This window comes from Hypanus sabinus, chromosome 16 (assembly GCF_030144855.1).
Source record: "Hypanus sabinus isolate sHypSab1 chromosome 16, sHypSab1.hap1, whole genome shotgun sequence".
NCBI classification, from domain to species: Eukaryota; Metazoa; Chordata; class Chondrichthyes; order Myliobatiformes; family Dasyatidae; genus Hypanus; species Hypanus sabinus.
The window spans coordinates 6,109,788-6,137,174 of NC_082721.1; the positions used below are offsets into that span (position 1 = coordinate 6,109,788).

Sequence of the window (27,387 nt, forward strand, 5' to 3'; positions counted from 1 at the left end):
GAGATTTGTGAGACAGGTTTTTTTTAACATGAATAATAATGGGTGCTTGGATCATGCTGCCTGGAGAGATGATGGAAGAATATATGATAGCAATGTTTAAGAGCCATTTGGACAAATACATGGGAAGGCAGGGAACAGAAGGATATGGAGCATGTGTGGGAAGATTGGATTATTTTAGCTTGGCACTCTTGTCGGCACTGACATGATGACCTGAAAGGTGTTCCTGTGCTGTTCTAATCTATGTTAATTAGGGTTTTGGTGCTGGATTATCAGAATCAGGTTTATTATCACTGCCATATGTTGTGAAATTTGGCTTTGTGGCAGCAGTACATTGCAATACATAATAATCAGAAGAAAACTGAATTTGTGTGTGTGTGTGCATCAATTAAATAAGTAGTTGAAAAATAAAAAGTAGTGGGGTAGTATTCACAGGTTCAATATGCATTCAGAAATCTGAAGGCTGAGGGGAAGAAGCTGTTCCTGAACCGTTGAGTGAGTATCTTCAGGCTTCTGTACCTCCTTCCTGATGGTAGCAGAGGGCATGACATGAGGGGTCCTTGTTGATGGATGCAGCCTTTTTGAGGCATCGCTCCTTGAAAATGTCCTGGATACGACAGAGGCTAGTCCCTATGATGGAGCTGACTCTGCAGCTTATTTGGGTCCTGTGCAGTAGTCCCGTCCCCCCACCCATACCAGACAGTGATGCAACCAGTTAGCATGCTCTCCATGGGTACATCTGTATAAATCTGTGAATGTCCTTTATATGTCAGATTTCCTCAAACTACTAATAAAATATAGCCACTGTTGTGCCTTTGTAGCTGCATCAATATGTTATATCAATATCAATATCAATATGAATAGATCCTCAGATATTGACATCCAGAAACTTGAAATCACTCACTCTTTCCACTTCTGATCCTTCTGAGGACTGGTGTGTGTTTCTCCATTTTGCCCTTTCTGAAGTCCACAATCAGATCTAATTGCTATTACTTATATTCATACCAAAACACAATTGTTAATTCATTTTTTAAACAGACCAGAATGTAGAATAATAAATGTTCTAGTGAATTTGGTGAATGTAAATGGAGCAAGGGAGATTGAATTCTATTAAGAAGGTTGTGAAGTAGTGGCCCAGTGAATTTAATAAGACCATGGGAACTATTATAGTGAATCAGGTGACAAACTATCAGGTTTACCATACAACATGAAAGCAGGTAATCATGATTTTACTGTACTCAGTGTAATATTCAGTTGTTCATGACTTCTGCCAGAGCAGCACTATCAAAAGCCTGAGAAACCTTGATTATTTCCGTGGTTTACTGTGATAGAGATTTTCTGTTGATAACACATCTGTTTTCTATTCCTGTTAATCTGCAGATGTTTCTTTTTAAAGTATTTCAGTATCATGTTTTTTGAAACATTGCTGAATCTTCCACCTGTTTTACCAAATTATAACAATTCACTATTATTATTATTTCTCCTGGTTCTTTATGTATTAATCTGCTTTATCGGATTTTCTTTAAACAAGAATTAAATCCTTCTAATTTTATTTTATTTCACTGATTGGAGGACAATTTCAATATCTCTGTACCTCCATGCCGCTGAAATGTTGCACACTCTTCTAATATATTTCCCTTAGATCTTCTCCAATGCCTTGACCCCTTCCCTCAGTTCTCTAACAGGAGCGTCACCATATTATAAAACTATACCATAACTTGGTTGCTTTAGCCCTCCCTGTACTTATAAAACCTAGGTCCTGTGTAACTCTGTCTTCCCAATTTATGTTGACATCTTCAAAAGAACTTGCATGTGTCTGCTGTCTAGACTCTATTCCCATAGTTCCTTTGCCAGATCATTGTATCATTTATTTCTTAACATCACAATGAATCTTTTTTCACTTTTCCATTAAATGCCATCTGCTGTATGTCCTGTTATGTATAGTTGTTCTCTTCCAAGTGTGAATCAGAATCAGGTTTAATATCATTGGCATATGTTGTTTTGCTGCAGTAGTACATTACAATACAATTTTTTTAAACTGTAAATTTCAATAAGATTATATGTATGTGTATACATGTGTATGTATATTTTAAAAAAGAGAGAGGCAAAAAGTAGCAGGGTGGTATGTATGGGTTCATTGTCCATTCAGAAATATGTTGGCGGAGGGGACGAAGTTGTCCCTGAAATGTTGAGTGTGTCTTCAGGCCTATAAATTTCCTCCTTGATTGATGATATTGATGTGAAGAAGGCCTGCCCTGAGTGACGGATTTACTGGTTTCCTGAATTTTGTATCCCCTCTTAAATTTCTAATCATATTCTTATACACACTCAGGTCATTATATTTACTTTTCAAAAAACAGTTGTGATCCCAATGCCACTGCCTTGGTGGTCCCATGACACATTTGTGCCTAAACATCACAACAGAATTGTTCATCACAAGACCCCTGTTTCTGAGTGAACCTCACATCCATGCTGTGAGTGCCACCAGATTCCTTTGGCATTCCAATCTTCTAACTGATCTATTGATCAGAACCGATTTTGACTATCCATCTAAGCTACTAACTGTAATGTTCTCATCAGTTATTTCTGTTACATTATGAAAACAATATTTCCTGGAATTTGGCAAGTAAAGCAACGAGCAATTCATTGAATTCTATAAATTCCACATGACTACTTTTCTATGTATCATAACAGACAGCTGTAGATGCATTCCACTAACAAAATTTCTCCAAATGCTATCAATTTAAACATAGAATATTAACAGTACCATGATACAATTTTAGCTGACATTACTCATTATCATCATGGTTCCACAACTACCTTGTGAGGAGGCCATTATCCAGCAGACTACTTACTAAGTGGGTAATTTTAAAAGTGGGTAATTTTAACTTTGTACTGGAAAGAAATAATGTTTTGTGCATATTATTCGGGCAAGATGTTATTCAAGTTCTAGTGGCTACTGCTTCATAGTAGTCTACTGTATTAGAAAATGAAACAATTAAAGAAAAAGGTTAAACAGGTGCTCGAAATCTGAAATAGAAAATGCTGGAAATACTCATCAGGTTAAGCAACATTTGTAGAAAAAGAAACAGTTAATGTTGCAGGTCAAAGGGTGTTCATTGGAATAGGGGGTTGGTGGGGAAAAAATAAGTTGGTTTTAAGTTTTGGAGAGAATGGAGGCAGGTTGGGCAATGCCAAGGAAATGTCACTGATCAGCTCAGCCTGGTGTTGATGAATCTGCCCATAGACTGAAGGCATTTTTGGGGGGGAGAGAGAGAGGGGAAGGGGGAGAATGAAGGTGAATGTGATAGCCATGAAGTGCAGGTGGATATTTGTTGTGTTGAATGTTTATTAATCATGCTTTTAATTTTAGCAAGTTCAAACAATTTCAGGTTTTTTCAATGTTTGCAAGTATCAGAGACTAATAAAGCCTCATAAATTTGACAGAAATAGCAGTGTTGATGCCTATAAGGGGCTTCTGGGGCAGGGCTTTACTAGGTGTGTTTTGCTAGGCCAGGTCATCTGACTCTGGGATCTGATTAAGGGCAGTCAGAATCATGCATTTGTGCAAAGTCAGTAGCTCATGGACTGAACGCAGGGGTCAATTCTAAATAGTTGGCCAAATCAATTAATGTTCAGTCTCATTTTTCAGTTTTTGCATTATGTTGTGGGTTTTATTCTGCTATTTTAAGCAGACACTAGGATTAGTCTTTAAGTAAAGGTGATGCTGAATTTGGAACTGAGTGGCGCTAATCCAGAACTCGGGTTATAGTTGAACTAGTAGATCAGAGTTGAGAGCTTCCATAAGTTTATGGTCTTGAGTTAAAGGATGCTATTTGCATGCCCCAGTAACTAATTTATTTTTCTTGTCCATTTCTCTTCTTTGACAATTCTCTTAAATAGATAGTTTCTACAATGTGCATGCATTTAGAGCATATCCTCTAACCTGAGAACAACTGATGTTTGAATTGCCCCATTACTTTGCATTATCTGATCGTGCATCACTTTTAATCTTTCCAAACTTAATTTATTTCTGCAATAAATGAAACCTTGCAATCCATTGGGTGTTGGTTGTGGGAATTGTAAAATTATAGATTTTAACACTTTTTATTTTAGAATTAATACTATTTGAAGCTGGTGTTTTTTTACAATTCTGGAATTTCATCATTGTGGCAATCTGGTTTTCATTGTTTATAGACAATGAAGATCCTGACAGTGCTGTGGATGACAGAGACAGCGACTATCGAAGTGAAACTAGCAACAGCATCCCACCTCCATATTATACAACATCTCAGCCTAATGCATCAGTCCATCAGTATTCCATTTCTTCACGGCATCAACAGAACGGATCACGGGATTCTTGCACTGATTCTATACACAGTTATGAGCTAGATTATTCAGACCATCAGAGGCCAATAAGGTACAATTTACTTTGTTGATGGCTTTGATTTCAAAAATGAATATTTTCAATCAATGTTTCTTCTCATTAACAAGTGAAAATTGGATTATATAGTGGTGCAGTGAGTCAGTTCCTGAGAACTGCTGAGTGGCTGCAGACGAGGTTGTGCTTTATTCCTGACGTGGTGGATTTCTGGTCTAACAAAGTTCATTGGGAACTTTCCAGATGGACCAAAGATAATTCTGAGAGAAATAAAATAATAACATGCCTGGAGGTTTAAAATGCTTGTCTTCTCATTAGGTATGGTGGAATGAATCCTGACAACAGGCTGTAATTAGTGATAATTTCTGCTCCAATTAGTTGCTGCGACTTGCTACTTGGGTCTTTTTCATTCAAGATACTGAAATGATTTTTGATGTTTTCTCAACTGAAAATATCATCTTTGGTTTCCCTTCCACCAGCCAATGTAATATTTCCATGGTCTCTTTACAAATGTTTTCATCAGCTCCTCCACACTTCTGAACCTAGGGCTATTGCACAGTTTGACCATGATATGAGCTGGCCGAACATTTAAATAACTGCATTGTAGCGTATACAGTAGTTTAATTTACCTGTTCAGCTATGAATTTCACTGGTCAACAACAATAACCTGGGAGAGAAGTGAAAGCAACCCAGCTAAATTTATTCCTCTAAAGAGATATTCCTCCCACTACCCATAAGGTGAAGTAATATATTGAATGGATTTGCAAAGCAGTGTACACAGTTGATCTCCCATTTAGAGAGATTATGGTTTTGATGTGAACTCCAGTAAGTTTCAGTATGTGAGTAAAGTTAATGCATAACACTACAGTTCAGAGAGGTAAGCTAATTGGAAGTGATGTCATAGAAATGTTATTTTACAATGCCATTGGGCCATTCTTGAGGATTATAGTTTTTAAAATGTTATTATATTTTGTTGCCTTAATATTTTCCCCAAGTGTATGCATTTAGGGAAGTGTTTATGTTACTAGTAGAATTGCTCTTAATGAAAATAAAAAAGCTTTTGAAATATTGCAATTATCAACTTGATTAAGTAAAGAGTATATAATATATATTTTTTTTACATATTTTGGATGGCAGTAATGAAAAGAGCAATTTTCAACTAGATCATATTTCAACCCAATTTTAAATTAATTTCGGAACAAAATTTTTTAAAAATTAAAGAAAGTTGACAAATAATTTTAGAGTAGAATATATAGGACATTTCCAACTGCTTTGAGAAATTCTTCTTTTGTAACAAGTTATTCTTTCTATTTGTTTCCCCTTTCCTATTTATAATGGCTACATTTCTCAAGTTGTTTGTGTGATGCCATGTACAGGAATCTGAAAATTCAGTATCATCTCGCAGTCCATTACCCCCAATCACCTTGTGTCATTTCCACAAGAAATATTTGGGTTCATCAAGCACAATTTTTGTTTAATATCCGTTGGCCATTTCTAGTTTTTGATTTAGAGGTTTAATCATTTCATATGACAACTGTTAAATTTGTTTTAAAATTATTCAGGCAGACACTGGCTTATGGTTTGGAAAAACTGGTATTATGTGAGATAGCTTTCACATATTCAGGCACATCCATATATTTCTACTTATTTTTTATCTAACATTTCTGCTTTTAGGTGGCTTCTTATAATTTGATTGTTCCCACAATGCTCTCTTCCAGTCAATGTGACAAGGTTCCAGTTCACTATTTCTTTTTCTGAACTATACAGGCATGATGTTATTTTATTAATTATCTCACAACATTTTATTAAAACTTGATATTAGTATACAAAATTATAATGCAATTTTAACTTTTTTTGTGATTATCAAAACATTCAATCAGGTATGTTGGGTACCCATCCATTATTTAGAAGAGAAAGAAAAGAGTACTTTAAAATGTGCTTGGATTGAACACATATTGAAATAAAACAAATTAGCCAGCTAGCAGTTTTCAAATTTTTTTCTTGGAAGAGAGACATATTGAACTCAAGAAGTATAACTGGCACCATGTCTAAGAGAATGGAGCACTAACCTATTTGAAATTGTCATCTCATCTAAGTGATTTATTTGATTTGTAGGTTCAGATTTGCAGGTATAGTATGTTGTTGCATATCCATCCTGTAATTTGAGAACTATTGTTGTATTTCATTGACCTTTAGCATTATGATCAGTGCAAAATCTTTAATCAGTGTTTCTCCTGGCAAGCACAAATTATGAATGGCTAGAAATGTACACACTTCACAGACTAAGGAAAATCGTACTTTTTTATTATGCATGCAAATAAATTCAAATGTACAATATATTGTGCTACAAAGCCAAGGAAGTAATATAAATGTACCGGATAACTGAGATAGTTGCTTCTTGATTTTGTTACTTAGATTTTTAAGGATTATTTTAAATATTAGTAGTATAATTGAATTTAAATATTAGCGCATTAGTATTTTATGTTGCAATTTATCAGTACATTTGGTGTTCAGTTTACAAATATACTTTACAAAATGCATTCTGTTTTTAGGTTGTTCCTTGCTGTTTGATGCCATGTAGTGTGTGTTAATTTGGTTTTAAATTGAAAAATAATTATATTGATAATTTAAGTTTGGTTTTAAAATTGCAATTTTAATACCTTAAGGGACTATGGAGTGTAATATACATATAAATTAAATGATAGCAGTGAAAATATATAGTGTAAAGTTGTATTGGAAGCTAGTTTTTACAATTTATATTGAGATATCAGTACAGTAAGAAACCTGTTAATTAAAATGATTTGTTTAGTTGGCTTGTTCTTTTTTTGAAAGCACTATAGTTACTTGGTTGTTGCTTACCTAACCATATCATTAATTTACATTTTCTGCAGTGAAATTTATTTATAATTTCAAACTGAAAATACTGCTGCTCTTTATATAAAAGGCTGTTATGTTTTTTTATTGCGTGTAATTTAGTTTGCTGAGTAAATGTTCTTTCATCACTGAGGGTGAACTTTAGAAATTGAAGGAACTATTGTGTACCATGTTCTGAGACCACTGTATAATTTAAATACACGATGATGAAAAGACAATATGTGTGTGCTAATCATGAAAGCAAGTCTTTTTGTCATTTTCACTTTCTAACCTCACTTGTGCTGCCCAAAACATTTGTCTGAGAATCTAGCAACCAAAAGGCTATAAAGTCAAATGCCTATTTTGGTAACGTTTTGTATAGTTTATCAATGAATTATTTCATAAATTGCACTTTTTCTATTTCACCCACTAATTTGGTAAACTCCAATGTAGAAATTAATTACATAAGTAATTGATAGCACAGTTGTCTCAGTAGAGTATGCAATTAAAAGTTATCTTTTTTTTTGTTTATTTAATCTTCCCTCACTTTTTTTCCTCTTTGTGCTTTCCGCTTTCTCTGGTAGACGCTATGATAGCATAGATTCTGCCACAAATGGACGCAGTGACCTAGAGACTGCGTCAGACTCTAGCAGGCTAACCAGTCGTCAGTATTCCCTTGAAAGTAGGCAGTCTCTAGATCTGTCGGATAGGTGGGTTTTAAACCAAATCTATTGCCTTGTTCGTACTCTAGACATTTGTGGTCGATAATGTGCTGTGGCTTCTTGTCTGGTAGTTGTGTGCATGCTTGTTTCAGTGTTTTTTTTCTATATTTGTGAACATAGTGGCTTCAATGGTGTAATATCTGAAGTTGAAATGATGCAAGATTTAACCGTGCAGGCCTCCAAAGTACAAATGTTATGACTGCATTATCTACGATCTTAAAATGTGTTTAATTTCCTGTTGTCAGATTTTTATACTAGCTCATTGGGAAAAAAAACAAAGTTGTCAATGTTTTGAATAAGAATTTGAAGTTGTATTTCTGTTGTTTGCTTCTAACTGTTTCAATTTTGAGTATCATTAATGTTGGATGACATGAAATCTAAAGAAATCAGTGACACTATTGATTACTGCAGTCTTCTGCCACTTGTAAAATGCTTTTGGCATTGAGAAATTTTTCTAGAACTTTTTAAGATTATCAGATTACTTACAGTGCTCAGGGCATTATATGGTTGAGAAAGGCTTCTGATCATTTTAATTTAAAAAAAAATATTTGTTCTTGATTTCAATATTTCTAAAAAGTTCAAAATAAATTTATTATCAAAGTACATATATGTCACTATTTACTACCCCAAGATTCATTTTCTTGCAGACTTTCAGAGTAAATACAAAGACACACAACAGAATCAATGAAAAAAACACACATAGCAAAGACAGGCAAACAACCAATGTGCAAAAGCCAGCAAGCTGTGCAAATACCAAAAGGAAGAGAACAAAGACAATAATACTAAATAAATAGGCAATAAATGTCATGAGTTGTAAAGTCCTTGAAAATGAGTCCTTAGGTTGTGGAATCAGTTCAGTGTTGAGGTGAGCAAAGTTGAATTAACATCTTATAAATTTTCAAATGTGAATTATAAAATTTTAAATGGGAGAAAATATTTGAATCATTTCTTAAAATTATCAAATTATAGTTCCTAAAATGTAAGGTGAAGTTCTTAATTTTCATGGTTTCAGTAACTGCCTTCCATCGTGGCACTTATTTTTATCCCAGTATTAATAAAATAGTGCATTATTTAACACTAGCTTTTACCTCCATTCTTTTGAATCACTTCATCGTTTCATGTAGCATCATTTTAAAAGTATATGGATCTTGGTTTACCTGAAATAGCTTGCATATCAGCAGTTTGATTGTCCCAAATTAATGTATTGGTAATGTAATCTGTAATGTATTGGTTCAAATGCCTTTTGTTCTTATGTGTTGAGTTTAAATTCTATAATGGAAGCTGTTAAACCTTATGTAGAAGAATAAAGTATCACAGAGTGCCAGTGCCCAGAAAACGTACAGTGGGTGTGAGGTCAGGACTTGATCACATGTGAAAGTAAACTAAAGCAAATTGTGATGTGAGGAAATGGTGTTGAATTAATGTAATAAATTTTGGATAAATTAGAGATCTGCAAAACTTAGAATGATAGATAATAAATTTACTTTGAACAATGTATGAAGTTCGTATTTGACACCATATATTACCCTGCAATTCATTTTCTTGTGGGAATTCATAGTAAATTGTGAGAAATAAAATGGAATTAATGAAAATCAGCATGAGACAGAGATGGACCAATGTTCAAAAGACAAACTGTGCAAACACAAAGAAATAATAATAATAATGGTAAATATTGAGACCATGAGATGAAGGATCATTGAAAAGGAAGTCTATAGGTTGTGGGGAACAGTTCAGTGATGGGGCGAGTGAAGTTGAGTTAAGTTATCCCTTCTGGTTCATGCATCTAATGGTTGAGGGGTAATAACTGTTCCTGAACATAGTGGTGTGGGACTTGAGTAAAGCAAAATGTTGTATTATGAGGAATCACAAATTACTTTGATATTGCTTTTGTAACTTAATCAATGGACTACAGTAACGTTAACAAAAGTCAGAGTAACCCAATCTCTAATGTTAGGCATTATAGAAATACATCAAATACAAGTTTATTGTTATTCAGCTGCATACATGGATATAGCTAAATGAAGCATTTTCCTATATTTAGGGATTAATTTGTTACTAGGGGTCCTGATACTTGTCTGTATTTGAGTGCAATGATCCCTTGTAATCATTATTTGATCCTTGGAAAAATCTGGAAATAACTAAGAAAACTATCTGCTCTATATGCCCATGATTTGAAGATAAGGCTGTATGGAAAGTGCTCAAGTTGGTATTCGTCACAATAGGTGATTATCAAAGGGACTAATCAGAGAGACTGTATGCTCAATAGAATGTGATTTATGTCCAACTTGCCATTTATTGGGAAGAGTATTGTATTGTAAACCAGATTTGTATGGATAAAATTTCACATTTTAAAATCTGTAATTATTTAAAAGTTGAAATGGTGCTAAGCAGTTAAGGATTCATTTAATTTCAAAGAAGTCTATTTCATTTAGAAGAAGGTATTTGTAGTTTTACCTTTCCTTGCAATCCCACCATTTTTTTGAGGTACTGACTAGAGTCGTTGCAGATGAATTTTTATTGCACAACGTTACAAACCTAATGTGTTGTTTATTTTCTTTTATTATGCTTGACCACAATGTGATACATAATCAATAATTGCAAATAATTCATTCATCTTTTATAAACAAATGCTACCGGCCCCAGTATTTCATTCCTGCACTGATATATGCTGCCAGGATGTTGATTTGCAGACTCTAAAAGGGCTGTTGGCAAGAAATTAAAAATTCGCTTTATGCCAAAAGAATCATGAACATTAAAAATATCTTATTTCATTTTTATTGTAGAACCTTGATCAGATCATAATGTCAACTGCAGACAACTGTTTTAATTAAACATAATTCATAACTGATCTGGGGCACAGTAGCTATGTTTTTTAACTCCCAATAAGCAAAGGAGAGCAAATCTAAATTGGCTCAAATGTTCATAGCTATATTTTCATTGCATCTAGGAATAACTTTTATAAATGAAAGCTTAAAAAATCAATTTTAATTGTCTAGACAACAGCAAAATCCCATTTGACATAGCTCTTCATAAAATTTACATTTGCGGTTGCTTTAAATGAGCTGTAGCACTTTAGGAGGTCAGATATAAAAAGAATACAATAACTGGCAGGACCTTTACGAGCACTAATGCTCAGTGGGATGTTGGGATGCAAGTCGAGGCAACTCGAGTGGAATGGGATGGGTAAGAAGGGACATTGCATGCTTACCTTCATTGGTCAAGGGATTAGGTATAAAAATTGGAAAGTAACATTGCAATGGTGTTAAACTTTGGGCCTCGCAACACACACAAGTTGCTGGAGGAGCACAGCAGGTGTGTCAGCATTTACGGATACAGTCAATGTTTCACGCCAAGACCCTTCAGCTTTACTGGAGAAAAATGAGTAGATTTAAAAGGTTGGGGGATGGGAGGGAGAAAAAATGTGACAGTTGAAATCAGGAGTCGGAGGGGTGAAGTGAAGAGCTGGGAACTTGATTGGTGAAAGATTCAGGGCTGGAGAAGGGTGAATCTAATTGGAGAGGACAGAAGGCCATGAAAGAAAGAAAAGTGGGGACAAGCACCAGAGGCAATGGACAGGCAAGGAGCAATGAGATAAGGGAATGGTGAAGAGGGATGGCATTTGCCACCCTCTGGTGCATCTTCCCCCCCCCCCCCTTTTCTGTGGCCTTCGGCCTCTACAGCTCTGTATCTCTTTTACCAATTAACTTCCAAGCTCTGTACTTCACCACTCCCCCTCCTGTCTCCTTGTGTTTCTCCCTCCTGTCCCCCCACCTTTTAAAACTACCTTTTTTTTTTCTCTCCAGTCCTGCTGAAAGGTCTGTGCCTGAAATGTTGACAATATTCTTCCATAGATGCTGTCTGGCCTGCTGAGTTTCTGCAGCATTTTGTGTTGTTTGGATTTCCAGCATCTGCAGATTTTCTCTTGTTCGTGTTTGTTTGGGCTTCATTAGGAATATTGTCTGCAGTCCTGGTCGCCATATTGTTAGAAGGATGTGGTGGCTTTGGAGAGGATACAGAAAAGGTTCACCAGCATTTTTGCTTGGAGTGGAGCATATTAGTTCTAAGAAAAGATTGGTCAAACTTAGATGGTTTTCTCTGGAATGACTAAGACTAAGTGGTCAAGTGATTGAAGTACATAAAATTATGACAGAATAAGTAAGGTAGATAGTGAAATTCTTTTTCCCAAAGTGAGGGTTGTGGTCCAGGTGCAGGACATTGGACTAGACAGAATAGTTCACCATGGGCTAGATGGGCTGAAAGGCCTGTTTCTGGCTGTAGTACTCTATGACTAGAGGACAGAGGGTTATGGTGAGAGAGGGGGAAACCCTAAGGAGGCAATGATCATATCATGATAGAACTTGCCCTGTAGTTGGAGAAGAAGAGGCTAATATTCTAGTGAAATAAAAGGAATTACAGAAGCATGAGAGAGGAGCTGGCAAAAGATGATTGGAAGAGGACATTAACAGGGATGAACTCCAGGCAGAACAGCAATGCCTGGAGTTTCTGGGAGCAATTTTGAAGGCACAGGATAGATGTATCCCAAAGAAGAAATAATATTTTAAAGGCAGGATGATGCAACCTTGGTTGAGAAGGAGACAAAACCAGCATAACTGCAAAAGAGAGGGCATACAATATAGCAAAACAAAAAGTGGGAACCCAGAGGCTTGGGGAAGCTTTTAAAAATCACCAGAAGGCAACTAAAAAAGCAATAAAAAGAGAAAAAATGAAATACGAAGGTAAGCTAGCCAATAATATAAAAGAAGATACCAAATGTTTTTTCAGATATATAGAGTAAAAGAGATAAGTTTCCATATTAGATAGTTGGAAAATTATGGTGGAGGGGTGGAAATGGAGAACAGGTAAATGACAGACAATCTTAAGTATTTTGTGTCAGTCTTTCCTGTGAAAGACACCAACAGTATACTCGCAGTTTGAGAATGTCAGGGCAGAGGTGAGTGTAATTGCTATTACTAAGGAGAAGGTGCTTGGGGAAACTGAAAGGTCTAAAGGTAGACAGGTCAGCTGGACCAGATGGACTACAACCCAGGGTATTGAAAGAGGTAGCTGAAGAAATTGTGGAGGCATTGATAATGATCTTTCAAGAAATGCCCAGGAGTGAAAATTAAACAATTTCTTCAACAAGATAGGAACTATGAAGAAACACTAGATTCTGGAATGGTTCCAGAGGACTGAAAAATCACAAATGTTATTCCACTCTTCAAGAAGGGAGGGAGGGAGGCATAAGACAGGAAATTACGGGCCAATTAGCCTGACTTAAATGGTTGGGAAGATGTTGGAGTCCATTATTAAGGTTTTGGGCTAATTGTTGGCACATGATAAAATAGGCAAAAGTCACCATTGTTCCCTTGAGTGAAAATCTTACCTGCCAAATCTGTTGGAATTCTGAGAAATAACAGGGAGGATAGACAAAGAAGAGTTAGTGGATGTTGTTTACTTGGATTTTCAGAAGGCTCTTAACGAGGAGCCCCTTATGAGGCTGTTAAATGCTGAAGTAAGCTTAGGAAGTTAACATACTGAACTGAAGAAAGGTGACCTTCCATTTCATCAGTCAAACTGGGAATAATTCCTTGTGGCAGAGTAATCTGAGTTTCTCAATTTGATTTTTAGTGCCTCCTGTTTGTACTGCAAAAGAAATTCTGAAATTGCCTACGATACCATAGTTGGCTTCACAGGTGTGGAAACGGATATCACTTTTGGCCTCCAAGCCTCGTGCAGTTGCTTTTGGATGCTATTTTGCTCTTTGACATAAAACACAAGTCCCTGTTTTCCAATGGAATGAAAATTTTTGCTGTCCATACTGATTTAGTGCCATCTATTCTGACCCTACCAATATCTTCATCTGCATCTTCTGTAGCAGTAAGTGTACTTCCTCAGCATGAGATTTTTTTTTTCTCCACTGTATTGGCACAAAGTACTTGTGCATAATATCTGACTATGAGAAGATCTGCCTTTGTGCTATCCTCTAAATGGCATAATGTATTAGAGTTGGTATGAAATAGAAATGTAGTGATATGTCATAGTCATTGAATGTTAGTTTCTTCACTACCTTCCCGGGCTACAGTTCATTGGTACCTGAAGTGAAAAATAAGACCATTATACCATAAAACATAGGAGCAGAATTAGGACATCTGGTCCATTGAGTCTGCTCTGCTATTCAATAATGGCTGATCATTTTTTTCCTATCTCCTCCTCAACCCAGTTCCCAGCCTTCTCCTCATAACCTTTGATGCCATGTTCAATCAAGAACCTATCAATCTCTGCCTAAGTACACCCAATGACCTGGCGTCCACAGCTGCATGTGGCAGCAGATTCTACAAATTCACCACCTTTTGGCTAAAGAAGTTTCTCTGCATCTCTATTTGAAAGGGCGCCACTCTATCCTTGGGCTGTGTCCTCTTGACCTAGACTCTCCCACACATGGGAAACATCCTTTCCACATCTATTCTGTCTAGGCCTTTCAACATTTGAAAGGTTTCAGTGAGATCCCTCGTCATCCTTCTGAATTCCAGCGAGTACAGACCCAGAGATATCAAATGTTCCTTGTTTGATAACCCTTTCATTCCTGGAATTAACCTTATGAACCTTCTCCAATGCCAGCACATCTTTTTTAAGATGAGGGGCCCAAAACTGTTCACAATACTTAAGGTGAGTACCTTATAAAGCCTCAGCATCAGATCCTTGCTCTTGTATTCTAGACATCTTGAAATAAATGCTAATATGGCATTTCCTTCCTCACCACCGACTCAACCTGCAAGTTAACCTTCAGTGTGTTCTGCATAAGGACTTACAAGTCCATCTGCATCTCAGATTCCTGGATTTTATCCCCATTTAATAAATGGTCTGCACATTTATTTCTACTACCAAAGTGCATGACCTTGCATTTTCCAACATTGTAGTTCATTTGCCAAAATAGACTTTGGCAAATGTGTGTTTGGGCAAGAGATCTGTTCACAAGTCTAATGACAATGGGATAGAACTGTCCTTGAGCCTAGTGATACATGCTTTCAGGCTTTTGAATCTTCTGCCCAATGGGGTGGGGGGGGGGGGAGAAAAAATATTTGGGGTGCTTGGAGGTCTTTAATTATGGTGGTTAGTTTGTAAATTTGAAAAGTATGAGTTAAGATTGATGTTATGAAAATTGGCTATAAATATTATATGTAGTGTGATTTCACCATAACAGTTGAGAAAGGTTGAGTTGTGATTATTTCAGTAAGTACCAGGTTGACCCTCTCGAACTAGCTACTGCTGTCTATTTTTGTTTGGCACCTCAAAGTGCAAGAAACTGATAACTATTTTCTGAGTACTATCCAGTTTGAGTTATGTAGTTGAATAATTGACAATGAACACAAAACACTCACAGTGTAGGTTTCCAGTAGTTTAGGGAAATAAAATGTGAATGTTAAAGTCCAGAATGATTCCTGGATAAGACAATAATACTTGTGAGGCAACAAAAGTTTATTAATTGGAAAAAATAGAAGTTACAGGTGACATTGGTTTCAGTCTGATTCAGCTTTCATTTCCATGCAGTTCTTAAGCCCGTGAACAGGAGAAATACAGATGTATTTGTTGTCAGAGTTTTTCATATGGTCTTGATATCATTGGCTGTAGAAGTCAAAAATGCCATTACTATTTTGTACTCCATGCACTTTCTGCCTTCAGCCAAGTGAGCACCTGGTAGCCATGTTATTGTTCACCACTATTGGCTTTGTATAGAATCTTCACTTTTCTTTCCAATTAAAATGTTACCCCACATTCCTCTTTATTTGTTTCTGCTCTTCGTGTTACCTCCGTATGCTCTTCAGTAAGAGTGGCACATTGGGGATAACACAACCTTGTTACAGACGCCGGCAGAACTGAACCCGAGTTGCTGGCACTGATACCCTTACATTTAACTGTTACGCCTCAGTGCTATTCTAAATTTTAATCACAACATTGGTTGGATGCTAAAGCATTGAGTTGAACCTTGCTGAATGTGACAAGTGGCTCAGAAAGAAGCTTTTGGCATTCAGCCATTTAGGTAGAAGCACATCTGATGACTGAGCCCAGTCTTGCTGGGATTATCAATTGCCTTTTTAAATGGGTATTTTAATAAGCAGAATGGTATGGTGAAATCATAACACTGGGAAACTACATCAGCTCAGACCTGGCATAGGTTTAAATTCCTGTTGATTTCTGTGAGATCTGTTGGTATGTTCATTAAAAAGCAGAGAAAAAGATGTTTATCAAATTAGTTTACCTTGGCTTCATCTTGATTATTTCTAAATGTGTTTAATGGTACCATGGTGATTAGCGTGATGTTACTAGTGTCAGCAGCCTGAGGTCAATTCTTCCCGCCTGTAAAAGGTTTGTACATTCTCCCCATGTCCACGTGAGTTTCCTGCAGGTGTCCAGTTTCTTCCTACATCCCAAAGGTATGTATGCGTTGATAGGTTTACTGGTCACATGGGTGTATTTGGGTAGCATGGGCTTGTTGGACCAAAAGGACCTGTTATCATGCTGTATTTCTAAATAAAAAGAAATAATTTTGAAATAAGTTGTGCTTTTTTCTCTCAGTTTCAGTAAATCTCTTACTAGATTCCAAATGTCACAATTATTAAAACATCTTGTAGCTTTATCAAAGGCAAAATTTGTACCTCTGGGTATGTGCCTACTGTCAAGTCTGTCAGCAAGTCAGGGCAGGGCTTCTGCACCAGCCCAACAAGTAAATCTTGCCACTTAACCTAAGGGTATGGAGAGCTAGTGCAGTAGGTCCTCCACATCCAGAGCAAGTAGAAGTGAGATTGCAAGGATTGTTTGCAACAGTTCTGAGTAGTGTGACCACTACTACAAGGTTTTGCTTATTTTGATGAGCAGGAAATGTAGGTTGGTGTGATTCCTGGAGCTGTTTCCGTGAGGGTGTGTGTTTTAGGTCTGAACAGGTTTATAGGAATTGATTATGTTTGACTTAGCTTTGTGTTTGGATGTGGAGACTAAATAATTGGCGGTATTTAAAGTGGAAGAATTTTGAAACGTTGGAGAATCAATGCAAAAGAGAAGAGGTCTGGTCAGGCATGATCATATTGAATGGTGGAGCGGACTGAAGCCAAGTGGCCCACTTCTATGTTCATATCTGTATAATAATGTCAATTCTCTTAAAATTTTAAGTGTTTAAGAGTTGTACCTCTTTAATTTCTACTGCCTCGTACTAAATCTCTTGCCCACCTCTTCCTCCAAGTAGTTTTACATAGAAATAGTTATGTAAACATTTCAAACATTATGAAGTATTCTAGAGTAATCCAAAACTAGAAACATAGAAAACGTACAGCACAATACAGGCTCTTTGGCCCACAAAACTGTGCCGAACATGTCCCTACCTTAGAGCTACCTAGGCTTTACTCATAGCCCTCTATTTCTCTAAGCTCCACGTAGCCATCCAGGAGTCTCTTAAAAGATCGTATTGTTTCTGCCTCCACCACCACCACTGGCAGCCCGTTCCAGGCACTCACCACTCTCTGCGTTTTTTTTTTAAAAACTTACCCCTGATATCTCCTCTATACCTACTTCCAAGCAGCATAGAACTATGCCCTCTCGTGCTAGCCATTTCAGCCCTGGGGAAAAGCCTCTGACTCTCCACACGATCAGTGCCTCTCATTATCTTGTACACCTCTATCAAGTCACCTCTCATCCCCCATCACACCAAGGAGTAAAGGCCGAGTTCACTCAACCTATTCTCATAAAGCAATGTAATCTGAACAAGAGATTCTGCAGATATTGGAAATCCAGAGTAGCACACACAAAATGCTGGAGGAATTCAGCAGGTCAGGCAGCATCTATGGAAGTTATTAAATAGTCGACATTTCAGGCTGAGACCCTTCATCAGGACTAATTTAAACCTGATGCTAATCACCTAAGCAACCTGGGGTTGCTTAATGGTATTGGTCCATGGCATAAAGAAGGTTGGGAACTCTTGACCTAGGAGGTGCTTATGCTTTGGACTGTTCTATGGCTATTTCTGTTCATTGCAAATTGAATGCAACAGATAATACAAATGTAATATCTGCTGATGTAAATCCTATTTTTATAAAAGTTAATAAAAATCTTTGACATTATTATAAATTAGAAACATAGAAAACCTACAGCACAATACAGGCCCTTCGGCCCACAATGCTGTGCCGAACATGTCCGTCCTTTAAAAAATTACCTAGGGTTACCCATAGCCCTCCATGCACCTGTCCAGGAGTCTCTTTAAAAAACCCTATCATATCCGCCTCTACCACCATCGCTGAAAGCCTATTCCATGTATTCACCACTCTCTGCATGCTTTTTTTTTAATAAGCTCTTACCCCTGACATCCTCTGTGTACCTACTTCCAAGCACCTTAAAACTGTGCCCTCTCGTGTTAGCCATTTCAGCCGTGGGCAAAGCTTCTGACTATACACATAATCAATGCCTCTTATCATCTTGTACACCTCTTATCAGGTCACATCTCATCCTCTGTCACTCCAAGGAGAAAAGGCCAAGTTCACTCAACCTATTCTCATAAGGCATGCTCCCCAAACCAGGCAACATCCTTACAAATCTCCTCTGCACCCTTTCTATAGTTTGCACATCCTTCCTGTACTGGGGTGACCAGAACTGAGCACAGTACTCCATGTGGAGTCTGACCAGGGTCCTATATAGCTGTAACATTACCTCTCTGCTCTTAAACTCAATCTCATGGTTGATGTAGGCCAATGCACTGTATGCCTTCTTAACCACAGAGTCAACCTGCAAAGCAGCTCCGAGTGTCTTATGGACTTGGACCCCAATATCCCTCTGATCCTCCACGCTGCCAAGAGTCTTACCATTAATACTATATTCTGCCATCATACTTGACCTACCAAAATGAACCGCCTCACACTTATCTGGGTTGAATTCCACCTGCCATTTATCAGCCCAGTTTTGCATCTATCAATGTCCTGCTGTAACCTCTCACAGCCTCCCACACTATCCACATCAGCAAATTTACTAACCCATCCCTCTACTTCCTCATCCAGGTCATTTATAAAAATCACGAAAAGAAAGGGTCCCAGAACAGATCCCTGAGGCATACCACCGGTCGCTAACCTCCTTGCAGAATATGACCCGTCTAAAACCACTCTTTGCCTTCTGTGAGCAAGCCAATTCTGGATCCACAAAGCATGGTCCCTTTGGATCCCATGCCTCCTTACTTTCAGTAAGCCTTGCATGGGTTACCTTATCAAATGCCTTGCTGAAATTCATATACACTACATCTACTACTCTATCTTCATCAATGTGTTTAGTCATATCCTCAAAGAATTCAATCAGGCTCGTAAGGCACAACTTGCCTTTGACAACTGACTATTCCTAATCATATTATACCTCTCTAAGTGTTCATAAATTCTACTTTTCAGGATCTTCTCCATCAACTGACCAACCACTGAATTAAGACTCACTGGTCTATAATACCCTGGGCTATCTCTACTTCCTTTCTTGAATAAGAGAACAACATCTGCAACCCGCCAATCCTCCTAATCCTCTCCCATCCCCATTGATGATTCAAAGACTCCCACAGTAGCCTGGGGTACATGTCATCTAGTCCCGGAAACTTATCAAACGATGCTTTCCAAAAGCTCCTGCACATCCTCCTTTGTAATGTCCATATGCTCAAGCTTTTCTATCCAGTGTAAGTCATCCCTACAATTGCCAAGATCCTTTTCTGTAGTGAATACTGAAGAAAAGTATTCATTAAATGCCTCCGCTATCTCCTCTGGTTCCATACACACTTTTCCACTGTCACACTTGATTGGTCCTATTCTGTCACATGTTATCTTCTTGCTCTTCACATACTTGTAGAATGCCTTGGGTTTTTCTTTAATCATGCTCGCCAAGGCCTTCTATTGGCCCTTTCTGGCTCTCCTAATTTCATTCTTAAACTCCTTCCTGCTAGCCTTTGTAACCTTCTAGATCTTTATCATTACCTAGTTTTTTGAACCTTTTGTAAGCTTTTCTCCTTGACTAGATTTTCAACAGCCTTTCTACACCACAGTTCCTGTACCCTGCCATCCTTTCTCTGTCTCATTGGAATGTACCTATGCAGCACACCACGCAAATATCCCCTGAACATTTGCCACATTTCTGCTGTACATTTCCCTGAGAACATCTGTTCCCAATTTATGCTTCCAAGTTCTTGCCTGATAGCTTCATATTTCCCCTTACTGCAATTAAACACTTTCCTAACTTGTCTGTTCCTATTCCTCTCCAATGCTATGGTAAAGGAGATAGAATTGTGATCACTGTTTCCAAAATGCTCTCCCACTGAGAGACCTGACACTTGATATTGTACAAGATTTGTTCTGTTAATTAAAAAAATAGAACTTGTAATATCAAGAATGTGGTTTTGAGGCTAAATTCAGGTTAACCATGATCTTGAAGGCAGGGAAAGTTAAGTGGCATGTCTTGATTTACTATTTCTTGTGTCTGTGTCATGTGTACTTTTAATGGGTGCTTGAATATGCAGTGATATCACCATTCTGTTGATTGAAATGTGTAGGACTCTGCTGTGAAGTTTTTTTTCCTGATTTGACTTTACTGCTGCTTTGACTGTCAATGTTTTTTTTAATACATTAAGAGAGGAAATCACATTCTTTCCCTCTCAAGCTCTTTCTCTCCTCCTCCCCCCCCCCCCCCCAGAATCCCCATTCTTGAATGAATAAAATATAAAACATCTGTCTTCTTTCATGGGTCATCCACAAAACTGTGGTCAGAGTAACTTCTGGAATTGCTCCACTGTTTATTCCCTGCTTTGGAAAGTGTAAAATTGTGATTCTTTGAGAAAAATATGCATGTGCATTTGGATTTTCCAAAATAATTTCTCCTGGAAATTTCTTTTAGAAAACTAATGTGCAATAATATTTTCATGGTGCTAATTTGCTTGCCCAGAGTAGATTCTTCTTTTCATTTCACTTATGCCTACCCTCTGTGCAATGTTTCCGTTCAGCAATATGGGAGGCAGGTTAAATCTATGGGCACACAACCATGTTTTAGAAATTTTATACAGTTATACTGGTCAGTAAGTACCATTCAAATCTAGCAAATTGGTAATTGCCCAAGATTCATGTTTGCTCTCCTTTTCAACAACCAATAATAATTTTTTTAATTAAGAACAGAAAAATAAAGAAAGAAGGCTCCAGATATTTTAACTTGTATATCCAAAGTGTTCATGATTTGTTACTATTCTCATTCGATCTGTATAGAACAAATTCTTTACACTGTATGTTTTAAGATAGTTAATAATTCTATCAAATTTCTTTGTTTTCAGTTTAAGAAGCCTTAATATCTCTCTCATTTTTGCAGCCCAACAGGTAGCAGCAGATATGCTTCATCAGCAGAGCTGAGCCAGGGTAGTTCCCAGCTTAGTGAGGACTTTGATCAAGATAACGAGAGTCTGCAAGGCTCCGATTTAGATGATGAACGTGACGGTGATTCTTATCACTCTTGCCACAGCTCAGTGAGCTGTCAGAAAGAATCTCTAGACTGGGACAAAGACGATAATGAGCCGTTGGAGATTTATAGCGAAACTGAAGAGTTCCAGAAGGAAGTAGAAATATATGAGGAAAAACCAACAGAGGAAGAAATTGTTGCTCCAGAGGAAGCTAAACCTGAAACTGAGATACCACCAGAGCAACCTGAAGTCAAACCACTAGAAATGTAAGAATTTTATTGTCTTATAAAGCTTATCGGAGAGCTAATTTCCTAGGTGAGACTCAATATAGATGTTTTGATACAACTAACAAGTGGATTGTATTATTATAATTTGTTTAATTATATGAAGCATTGAAAATGTTGTAGAATGTGTCCTGCCTTGCTACTTCAATAATAATGTTTGAATTCGAATTAACAAAATGAAGCCCTTGTTCAATTTCCTTCAACTTGTATTGTAATAATTTAACACACTAAGATCTCACAATAATTGCATGTAGCTAAGCTAACTGCACATTAAGAGTAAAATGTAGGTTGTGAAATGGAACAGATCAATAATTAGAGAAAAGTCATCTTGTTAATGAAACAGCTGAGGGAAACTTAATTCTGTGCTGCTGAATTAAATTAATTAATTTTTGGCACAATACATTTGAGAGCAGTACAGCTCACAAGTGTTTAGCAAATCCTTTCTTGTTGGCTTTATGAAAGAGTTTGCTAAATATTCTCAGTCCCCTGTTCCTTTCACAAACAATGCAAAAATGTAACTTTTAACATATATCTTCTGAAAATTACAATTAAATATTTCACCATTTGTTCAGGTTGTGCCTTCTGGAAAATAATTTACAGCAAAGCATTATTATAACATTTTATGTGTTAAAATGCTAGGAAGGCTTAAGTTGTGATTTGTTCCTTTCTATTTCTGTAACTTCAAATCAAGGATCCAATCCCTTGGGTATAAATTTTTAAATCTCTGTCTTGTGCAGTTTTTTTTCACCCCCTTGACCATCTTTTATAACTTTGATGATATTATTATTTTCTCAGTTTTTAAATTTATTTCATGATCTAGGATAAGTAAAGCTCATATAGCTCTGAATTGTAGCAAATTGAAACTCCTTAGCTTCAGTCTTCTGAGCTAATTTATTCTCATTTCTAACTTAGTCAAGATCATTGTTGATATGATTTCAGCTACCCAGAGTTTAGGCATATTGTGAAAACTTGAGCACTTTTGATTTGGCAATCAGTCTTAAATCATGGCTCTCCATCCTGAAGCACAGTGGATATATTATTATGTTAAATGTGCCATACAACTCAGCTTCTAAATCATTGTCAGTGGAAATCAAACAAGAGGAAAGGGGATGATATTGTTAGTGTGTAAAAAGAATAGATTTTGTTTTGAGATATAGTTTAAAACGCCACTGAAGCTCCCCGACATTCTTCAGAGAAAAAAGTTGTGTGGCATCTATATTCCAGAGCAGAGAAGTTAGAGAAAATGATTGGTTTTACAGGGTAGAGGTAGAGTGTTGACAAGGTGTAAACATTTAGCTGTTTATGAAATTCTTACAATACAGAATCTCCATCAGAGTCCCATTGGGTACAGCGTTACTCAAGACAATGTGGTTTCATAGTTGTAGAATTACAAAGTAATTTCTGTTATGGGTGTTAAGTGATCATTATTAGAGTTCAGTGCATTGGGAGAACAGGAAAATAACCAGGTTTCCAGATCCCATTGAGAAAATTGCTACAAATAAATGCTTTGGGATCAAGTAAAAACAACATTGGGATCCACAACATATTATACAGAGAACACAAAAAATACAGAGCATGTGTACACTATTTGGCCACATGAATCCACTCCACCATTCAGTGAGGTGATGTCTGACTTTTACCTCAAACGCCCTTTTACGTTCTTTTCCTGTATCTCTTGATTTCTATAACATCCAGAAATTTGTTGCTCTCCGTATTGATTGCAGTCAGTGATTGAGCCTCTAGGATAGAGAATTCCAAATCTACACCATCTGTTTCAGTCCCTAATAGTGTAGCACTCGCATTGAATACCTGATTCCTTGACGTGGACTCCTCAGCCTACCTCTACCTCAGGATTTCCCAACCAGGGGTCCACAGACAGCTCAGTTAATGGTAGAAGTCCATGACATAAACAAGGTTGGGAACCCCTGTATTGGATAGAAGATTATTCCATGATTTCAATATTGTGGAGTTGTAGTTCAAGCTGGTATACCTGGTACCTTACAATACAGGTTTAGCTACTTGGGAGTAACTGTGGTAGACCAAACCCCTGCTCTACTCTATCAAATACTCAATGTAGTTTATGTATTTCAATGAGTTTGTCTCCCAAATTTAGGAGTAACTAGTCCTAGCCAACTTAATCTCTACATGTAACATGGCTACAATCCCAGGAACCAGTCTGTTAAATCTTCATTTTAGTTACTCTATAGAATGTTTTAGACAAGGAGACTAAAATAGTACACAATGGTTTTGGTCTCAATTACTGACACAATCCTGATAGGACAAGTATTCCTATTTGAGTAAGTTCAGAAAGATTTGTTGGTGCCCTTTGAGTGATGTCCAAACAAAAGTCAGCACCTTAAGGATAAAAGAAAGTAGAGCTGGTGGCAGAAAATTTCTAAATTGGGCATCAGCAATAAAAGCCCTTCAGCGACTAGTGGGTTTTTATTTCTTGGTACAATTTAATGGGAAATTTGAAGTGAGAGATTATGGTTTGTAACTATTGTTTTAACTTTTTTGTTGCATATTTATATCTTTAGCTACAGAAATGAGGAGGAAGGGCATTCTAGTATGTCCAGAGCTAAAGCCAACTGGCTTAGAGCTTTTAACAAAGTCCGTATGCAACTACAAGAGGTAAGTCAACTACAACAAAGTGAGACAAACCCAGATTTTCTTTATCAACATTAAAAAATAATTATATTGCAGACAATAACTGTTGCACCTATTGAAAATACTGTTATATTCTTAAACATTGTTGAATGAAGTTTTAAAATAACCCATATCTAACAATTTGCTCAGAGTTAATGAGAATGTAAAATTTAGAGCACGCAATAAAGTTAGCTGGAAGTGTGGAAAAACAATATTTGGAGTTTCTGTACTTTAACCTAAAGGAGTTAACAAAGTGAGCACCCTTTCCTTAGAAAGGGGATTTAACATTGGAAGTTGTAAATTAAATGGACATTTTTCATCAATCCTTGCCATAGAGGATGCATATTTTTGACATATAGAGAAGATGATTAGCATTATTTGATGGAAAGGAAGTACATGCTGGGATAATAGACTTATCTTGGTTGAAATGCACTTGTTCCACTTTCTTAACATTTATTCTTATATCTGAGTTAAAGCTATTTTACATGAATAGTTACTTACAAACTTATAAAATTGTACTGCTTAACTTGCTATAGTATCTTATTTCTTTCCAGATACAATGTGTTTTTTTCATAGCTTTATCGTGCAATGTTAAGCCACTAACTCTGCAAGGTAACAGATCAAGGTACACAAAGAGTAATTGATGGGTACTGATGTTTTTAAAATTGGCTGCACTTTAAAATTGTTTAGCTTGGAGAAATGGTCATGGAAATAATATCAAATAAGCGAAATTTTGCGATGAATTTGTTTTCTGCAGGCACAACTTGGGGAAGGGGTTGGTGATCTGCCAAAGCCTCTTTGGTTTAAAGGAGGGTGAGTACAATGTCATTATTTAGTGCAAAGCATTTATTTATTGAATGTAAACAATGGTTGTTAAATACATATATATTTAAATTGGTATTAAATATTTGTGCTGCTCTACACCTTCAACTTGGTTCAATTTTTAGCTCATTTAATAATTATTTTGCTAAACTGTTTAAATATACAAGTTGTGGTAGAATTTCAGCATAAAATGGGTTTGTGGTCAAGCTGGACTATATTGGAGCTACAAGAGTTTAGAAATTATCATGGCTTCATTTTTATTTACCAGCAGAAATTAAATGTGGATACATTAGCTATTTGGTGGCCAATCTGAAATGGCTCCTTAATGTAACAGGTTCAGAATTTACCCAATTGCAAAACTGGTATTGAGGGTTCTGTTGCAAGCGTTTATTGTAATAAGAACTTTTGATAAGCTACAAAGAACATCTTATAAAGAAAAAAAATCAGAATGAGAACTATTTATTTATCTTCCTGGAAAGAATTATCAATGCAATGTTCAGCAGTCTCTAAATGAAGATCTGTTATTGTGTAATAAAAAACTATTATAGTCTCGTGGTTATCATGAACGGGAAAACAACTATGTAGCAAAAGAATCATCTATGCGTTGCTCTTTCTTGTTTAGAAATAAGAATTAAATTCACACTTTTATCCATCAGTCATATTTAATAAGGACACTGTAGTTCTCACTGGTCAAATTTTGATGAAATGACTCAACAGAAGGAGATCTGTCAGAAGATATTTGTAGTGGTTTTCATTTACCCGTTGTTCAAGCGTTTTCATCAGGTCATTTAGTACAGGTGTCCAATAACAAAACAGAAGTCGTAAACAATGGCCACACTGAACAATTATCTAATTGGCTTGTTATCATTGTCTCTATATTACATGAGGTTCCTTATGGTTTTGTAAGGGGGAGGTGGTAGTTCAATAAGCTCAAATTCTCTATTAAATGCTCCCAATGGCATGCATCTCAAATAACCTCTGACAGCCAAGTCCAGCTCTTCACATGTGGCTTCATTACTAAGCCCTGTGGAACAGTTTCTACTGCCGGAGCAAAATTGGGTTACTGGCACTTTAAAACCAACCAGTTCAGAGAGATAGGCCTCGTCAGTTGCGGTTGGCAGCTCATCTAGGAGAAGGAAAACTCTGACCTCGACCATCCATTGCCTTGCATCTATACCCACTCATTAGAAGAGCTTTGGGAGAAAACCTAGAGGGAAAATCGGGAGCCTGAATCCCTAAGGCAGTCCTATGTTGAGTTCAACCCTGACTGGAAACTCCTGCGATGCCACTGGTACCAAACTCTATCTGTCTGTACAGTTCCTTTGCATTCATTAGTTTGTGGAGAGGAGAGCTTGCTGCATGGGTGGCTCTCCAAATCATACTGCCCTGGCTTGCAGACTGTCTTTATATCACATAGACAGCTGGGGTGCAACATCCATGGTCAACCCTGACCAATGGAGGGCTCAGCATAGCAGAAGAAACAGTCTTTTTCAATAAGAGCATGTTTTGCTTTGTGGATTTTGCTTAATACTCCTGAATATAAAAATCAAAAGGCCTGGAAGTGTGAATCTGATGATTTAAAGCTACATTTTGCCTGTGATACAAAAGTATATGTGGTTGCTGCTCGTATCCAGGCATACACAACAGCAAATGATGTAACTCCTGGCAAAGTTCAGACTGATATGACATTAGACCATAAGAAATAGGAGTGGGAGTTGGCCTGTTCAACAATATCATTGCTGGTCTTCACCTACAAACCATTTTGCTTTCTTTATACCATCCACAAATCTATTGAAGTTTTGAATGCACTTTGTGACTGATCCTCCTCATCTCATTCCAGTATGGCCTGACTTTTATTATTGTGACCTTAACTCTCAGCCCAGATGAATGTCTCCCCTTGTATCCATCTACTTCAGCCTCTGAGTTTCAATGAGGTCACTTCTTGGTATTCTGAACTAGAGAAATGGAGACCTAGCCTGTTCATCCTTTTACCTGAATCTTTATCGCACTCAATCTATAGCAAGCATTTGGTTTCTTCATTATGTTAGAAGACCAAAATTTCACATGATCACATGATATTTCAGATAAGGTCTGTCCAAGGACCTATCGCAGTTAAATCAAATTCAAATCTGCTGGCAATAGAGACCAGCAAACAATGTCTTCCTAACTGGGTACTGCAATTTCACTTTAACTTTAAGACAAAGGGCACGCAGGTTTTCCAATCTCATTGTTATTTTC

At 36.9% G+C, this 27,387-nt stretch overlaps 1 protein-coding gene across 1 annotated transcript in view; it reads left to right on the plus strand.

The window, feature by feature from the left end:
• unc13a (unc-13 homolog A (C. elegans)) overlaps positions 1-27,387 on the plus strand; it is a 299,553-nt gene that overhangs the window by 118,215 nt on the left and 153,951 nt on the right. Inside the window, exons 9-12 of the mRNA XM_059992392.1 lie at positions 4,195-4,417; positions 21,310-21,663; positions 24,219-24,312; positions 25,085-25,140. Coding sequence (XP_059848375.1) covers positions 4,195-4,417; positions 21,310-21,663; positions 24,219-24,312; positions 25,085-25,140 — 727 coding nt within the window. The remainder of the gene's footprint in view (positions 1-4,194; positions 4,418-21,309; positions 21,664-24,218; positions 24,313-25,084; positions 25,141-27,387) is intronic.